The 6,424-nt window shown below is 48.2% G+C and overlaps 1 protein-coding gene across 1 annotated transcript in view; it reads left to right on the top strand.

Moving 5' to 3' along the window:
• The first annotated feature begins 2,365 nt into the window (after positions 1 to 2,365).
• LOC123375029 (protein SSUH2 homolog) overlaps positions 2,366 to 6,424 on the top strand; it is a 41,225-nt gene continuing 37,166 nt past the window's right edge. Inside the window, exons 1-2 of the mRNA XM_045025582.1 lie at positions 2,366 to 2,677; positions 4,978 to 5,042. Coding sequence (XP_044881517.1) covers positions 2,652 to 2,677; positions 4,978 to 5,042 — 91 coding nt within the window. The 5' untranslated portion in view covers positions 2,366 to 2,651. The remainder of the gene's footprint in view (positions 2,678 to 4,977; positions 5,043 to 6,424) is intronic.

Genomic DNA, 6,424 nt, shown 5'->3' with positions numbered 1-6,424 from the left:
ACTCAGTTTATGGCTTTTTTCCTTCAAATGCACCCATGTTTAGCATAATTGGATAGTTACTTAATGGTAAGAAATGGTTGGTTATAAATCATGGTTACTTAATGGTAATAAAAGGATGGTTATAAATCTTATAAAGCATTACTAATGACATAGCTTATTATTTGTATGTCACTTTAAAAAAAAATCACTTCCCCCACATTTAAGAATAAAAATTGCTGAGTGCCCTGTGCTGCTATGTGTTAGTGAAGTTCCTCTCTTCGCCAGCATGCCATGTGAAGGTTGATCATGTGAAAGACCAAGTGAAAGGGAGAAGACAACAATACAAATTAATCCAACTTCCCTCCTCAAATCCGGACATGCTGCTTAATGACAATGAACATCTCTTTTGGAGTTTCATTTCTTCTTTTAAAAATCAACAGCTAGCACGCACTCGTGCTGTACGAAATGGCTGCTGCATAGCACCCAGGAAACAGCTGCATTTTAACAGTTGGTGAGTGATACCGTGTACAATTTTTTACCTCCATTGCACTTCCCTAAGTCAGCAGGGATTCACCCAAACAGGAAGTTGGCAGATATTTGCAGTGAGGCCTCTCCCTTAGGAATTCTACTAGAAGAGGCTGCCTGCGAGATAATGAGCCAGTGCATTCCACAGACAATTTAGCCATTGCCCTTCCTGGCCAGTGTCTTGCAGTTTGGAGTGGAGCAGCCTGGGTTATCGAGTAAAGCCTGCAGAAGCCAATATAACTCAATATTGAATCAACAGGTAGATTTAGATTATTACTGTTGCAACAGAACACAGCCTAATGACAGTACTCAGGACGAGAGGAACAAAACTATAAAGGCCAACGAACAAGATGCACCCATAAATATCCATATGCTACGTAAAAGAAGGTGCCTAAGGAGAAATCTTAGATTGTGGTGGGTTGAAAGAGTATGAATTTAATAGCAAAGCAGCATGTAACCTGATTGTTAGGGGGACTCAGTTATGATACTGATTTGTATTACAGTATCATCTAGAGTTCAGGGCCCCATTGTGCTAATCACTGTACATACACATGCTGAGAGACCAAGCCTGCCCCACAGAGCTTAAAGACTGAAGAGACAAGCCAAAGAATGGGAGATGAAGTACACTTAACCCCATAGAAATAGGGAATTCATGCATGGTGAGGTTAAGTCACTTGACCAAGTTCACACAGGAAGTCCAAGATAAATCTGGAAATCTTGTGTCCAGAGCATTCCTTCCTCTGAAATCCAAAATCTTTAATTTAAAATAATTTATTATTATAATGGAAAAGAAAATTAATCAACCCCATGACAGGGGTCCTTGGTCATACAAACCCAAAAAACCCAAATATTCAGTAACAATCATTTTGGGAGCCTCAATTTCTGACTTAAGTAGGCACTCTCAATTTGAGCCACTCCAAATTACTGGACATGTTTGAAACCAGAAGCCATGTTGTATAAACTGTGTATCTTCCATCACTAGCCAATCACTCACCAGCACCTCTGGAATGATTCCAAATCTACACTTCATGCAGTACTTGTACTGAAGCCAGTGAAAGTTCCTTGCATGCAATGACAGTGGAATCAGGTCCTGTGAGAGCATGCTAGGGAGTGCAGCACTGAAAGAGTTAAAAATATTCTAGGAATCCCCATGTAAATACTCTCAGGGATCTCCTTAGAAAAAGTATTTGTTCCATAGCTCTGATTCAAAATCCAACAGCTGACAATAACCTCCTGGCAGCTGTGTGTGTGTGTGTGTTATTGATGCAGAACAAGCAATATTTTTTTTATACACAGCCCTTAGCACCAACACCATCAATCTTCACAGTGACCAAGTGGTGTCCCTAGAGGTGTGCACTGAGTGGCACAAGAGAACTCAGCACATAAGGGCCAAGACCACTCAATGCCAATGACACTATGCATTTTGACGCTGTACTTGTTCAAAACAGCAGCGGCAACCACAAACTTTCCACAATAAATATACCAGCAAAGTAACAGCTGCACCCAGGATCGGCGCCGCTAACCTCTGCACCTGGGACCAGGCACTGTGACATCCACACTCAATAAGAGACTAACATCTGGCAGAATTCAGTGCCCTGGTTGCTTTAAAGTAATGGAGGAGGACGCACTACCTACATATTTACAATTTTTTATTAAAGCTAATGTTAAAATTGTATAATACACAGGTTGAGAAAAGATACAAATAATACATCTGGGTATAGTGCTTGGATTATCCACAAAGTTTGTTTTTAAAAGTCATATGGTACAGAGAGTACACAATCAGCAATAACCCAGATTTAGGTGAATGCATTTAAGAATAAAGTTTAGCTATTCGCAGCCAAGTATTCGGGTACAACCCTCATGAAAAGTTGTACAGAGAGTTGGTTGTGGAAAGCACAATATATCAATGCCTGAAGATTGTCCCTCCCCTCAGGCATTGTGAATTAGGGTAAGTTTACACTTTAAATGCTCCAGGCATCAGCCTTTGCACAGCCGGCCAGTAACTTCTCCAACCAAACCAGCAAACGAAGGGTGCGGAGGACGTAACCGAAAGCAGGGGGCTGGCTTCCCCCAGGGAAAAGTTGGGTGTGGGTGGGGAGGCGAAGCGGAGCAGCCCCGCACCAGCGTTCAGGACCCCCCCGGCAGCGATGGCAGCGGAGGGCCAGGCGATCAGGTGAGGGCTTTTAACTTCGCCTTCGCTTTGGGACTGGTCGGGAGACCCTTCGGGCAGAGCGCAGCCTGCCTGCCTTTCACTTTCGCTTCTGTTCGCTGCGGCCCTGCCTGCTCCGGGGTGGCGCAGCGGCCCTGGGAACGCACCGATCCGAGACAACAGCGACCGGGGGACCCGAGGGACCCAGAGATCTGGAGCGCCCCGCGGTCCCCTCCATGGGACGGTCTCGTCATCACCCCTCTGCTCCTCCTCCGGTCAATACACACATCCCCTGGGCTGGGGCCGCAACAACGAGCCGGGCATTCGCGTCCCCCAGGGCGCGCCCCGGGAAGCAGCGGACGCGCAGCAGGATCAGCTGCGCACAGAGCAGCCCAAAGTTTTCCCCAGGGGGAGCGTGTCTCAGCCTCGTGTAGCCGGGCTTCGGGGTTAGCTTGACTAGGAAGTGGGAGGGGTGAGTGGGCCACAGGGTGTTAGCGACGGAGTGGGTGATCTAGCCGAGTCCTCCCCCTTTTCTCCCCCAGTGATAAGTGTGCCCGAAAGATCTGGGGCCAGATCCACTGCTGGGGTAAAGCAGTGTAACTCCATTGAAATACATGACTTACAGCAGCAAAGGTTCTGGGATTTTTCTCTTTTCCTCCTGCCATTCAGCTACTCTTCATCCAGGTGCTGATCTTCGCCCTTGGATGGCAAAGAACTAGCTGGTTCTGAGAAGGTGCTATCAGCAGTAGTCAATAGATACACTGAGATGAGACTTGTTGCTTTTCAAGTGTTGACCATGAAACTATAGAATTACTTTACCTCCATTAACGTATTATTTGGCTCCTAATTTTGCTTACATAAAGGCGGTTTTGCTTGTGTGTTAAGTTTCTAATATAATAATTTTTAAATGCTTCCTTCAAACAGTGAGAAACTTTCTCACTTTGTGGATTCTATAACACAGAAGTTAAGACATGCAAAATGTCAGTGTTATTGCACAGGCTAATAAGACTGATTTGGTACAACTTTCCAGTGCAGATTAATTTTTTCAGACAGATTTTACACCCCCAAAACCAGGTGTCAGCAGGGAAATGCAAATGAAGGCTTTTGGTGGAGCACCTTGAGTGGTATGTCCAGAGGTGAAAGTAAGCCGGTACGGTCTGGTACAGCGTACCGGCAAGAGCCAGTATGCCGTGTTGGACTGCACCGGCTTCCACGGCGGGGAGTGAAAGGGCTCTGGGTTCCCCGCCACAGCGGGCAGCCCAGAGCCCCTTAAATCCCACCAGTGGCTCCCGCGGCCAGGCTGGGGCCGGATTTAAAGGGCTCTGGGCTGCCGCGGCTGGACTCTGGGCTGCCTTGGCTTCACCTCTGGCTCCGGTGGCCGGGCTGGGGCCGGATTTAAAGGGCTCAGAGCTCCCCCAGCTGCGGGAAGCCCAGAGCCCTTTGAATCCCGCCCGCGGCTCCGGCAGCTGGAGCTGCATTGGGGATTTAAAGGGTCCGGAGCTCCGTAGTGGCAGGAGCCCCGGGGGGCTCCCAGCCACCTCTGCAGCTGGGAGCCCTGGGTTGATTTAAAGGCCCTGGGGCTCCCAGCCACAGCAAGTGCCCCAGGGCCTTTAAATCTTGAGAGGTACCGCCTCTTCCGGTTGTGGCCACGCCTCTACCGGTTGAGGCCACGCCCTCCTCAGGACTCCGGCAGTACCGGTAAGTCCTGTAAGTTACTTTCACCCCTGGGTATGTCTATAATTTGAGGTCATTTGTGATCTCGAAAATATTTCCCAGTAAAGAATGGATATTAAGTGGCATCATAATGGCCTTTTGGAATTTATGTAGGAGTATCCATCAAGCTGAGTGTGTCATATTGTTTTGCAACCTAGGTTCAGTAGTCTACTAAATAAAATCATATCTTGGCATACGAAATGCAAAGCTACAGCAGTTCATGCCTTCTCAGTTATAAAGCATATTCTAGACTGGTACGGCCAGGGTGCTTTAAAGGGGAAAAAAAAGTCTCCGTCCAAATTAGGCACAGTGGCTGAGATTTACAAAAGTCAATGCCTAAATTAGTTACTCAAATCCTGATTTAGCTACCTAAGTAAGTGGCCTGATTTTCAAAAGTGCTGAGCACAAAGCACATCAATGTTTCCATAAATTCCAAAGAATCCATAAAATGTCTTTAGAGAAAAAAGATTCTTCTTGCGATCTCTCTTCATTTGCCCTTCAGCATTGCTCCAGTTCTCTCATTTCTCCATGTCCACTTCCCCACTGCAATCTTTCTACCTGTTTATTCCTAAACACTCAGATTGCCTGTTTTCTTTTGCTTTTTTGATCAGAGTTTCCAGCCAGAGTTATGGAGCTGTTGATCAGATGTCTCATGCCTCTGCTGAAGGATATTTTGGTATGAAAACCCCAGCAATCAATGACTCTCATGACACTGATGTTTGCTTTGCTGGCTGAGTCAGTTCTTGTATGTCAATCTTTGCCAAGGAGCTCAGAATGGACCCAGTCTAGGATTGCCAACTTTCTGATCGCACAAAACTGAACACCCTTGCCCCACCCCTTACCCCGCCCATTCCCCAGAGGCCCCGCCCCTTCCCCAAGGTCCCATCCCCCACTCACTCCAACCCCCTCCCTCTGTCGCTTGGTCTCTCCCACCCTCAGTCACTTTTACTGGGCTGGGGCAGGGGCTTGAGGTGCGGGAGGGGGTGAGGGCCCTGGCTTGTGTTGTGACTCTGGGGTGCGGCTGTGGATGAACGGTTTGGGGTGTAGGCCGAGGGGTTCAGAGTGTGGGAGGGGGTGCTGAGCTGGGGCAAGGGGTTTGGGCATGGGAGGGGATTTGGGGTGTGGGCTCTGGGAGGGAATTTGGATGCGGGGGGGGGCTCAGGGCTGGGGCAGGGAGTTCGCATGTGGGGTACAGGCTCCAGACAGGTGGTGCTTACCTCAGGCAGCTCCCAGTCGGCGGCACAGCAGAGCTAAGGCAGGCTCTGTACCTGGCTCTGCGCAGCTTCCGGAAATGGCCAGCATGTCCTGTGGCCCCTAAATGCAAGAGTGATCCGGAAAGCTCTGTGCGCTGCCCCCAGCCCAAGCGGTGGCTCAGCAGCTCCCATTGGCCGGGAACCTCAGCCAATGGGAGCTGCAGGGGCGGCACCCACGTGCATGGAGCCACCTGGCTGCCCCTGCGCGCAGGATTAGGGTTGGACATGCTGGCTGCTTCTGGGAGCCGTGTAGAGCCAGGTAGGGAGTCTGCCAGCCCTGTAGTGCCGCCAACCGGACTCTTAACAGCCTGGTCAGCAGTGCTGACTGGAGCTGCCAGGGTCCCTTTTCAACCGGGTGTTCCTTACTTGAAGTCAGTGGGAATTTTGACTCCACAGAAGGAGTGCGGAGTCATGAAGAGATTAATGCACAAATTGCATAATGCATTGTCTTCTTAAATGCTAATTTCTTACCATTTTTGTGAATAAACGCCAAATCTAGTTAGTTAATGGGAAGCAGCATAAAGTAATGTACATTCCTTCCTGCTGAGTGAATTGTGTTTGTGGTTCAGCAATTAAAATGCTTGCAATTAAACAATTGCAAATTGAACCACTATGCTGAAATTCAGAATGAGAGAGTGCAAGAGACTTTCATTTCTTCAGAAGAGCTCAGATCTCTGGTCATAAGGATCTATTTATTTTCTTTCCCTCCATCTTCAGTTCCTGCTTGTGGTAGATAACAAGGGTAGGCATGGGTCTCTCTAGAGTTCCTCAGTGTCATTCCTGAAACAGTCTTGCTACTACTGAG

The sequence above is a fragment of the Mauremys mutica genome, chromosome 7 (assembly GCF_020497125.1).
Source record: "Mauremys mutica isolate MM-2020 ecotype Southern chromosome 7, ASM2049712v1, whole genome shotgun sequence".
In the NCBI taxonomy this organism is placed as follows: domain Eukaryota; kingdom Metazoa; phylum Chordata; order Testudines; family Geoemydidae; genus Mauremys; species Mauremys mutica.
Note: the sequence above shows the minus strand (reverse complement) of the source record. Positions and strands in the feature narration are given on the sequence as shown.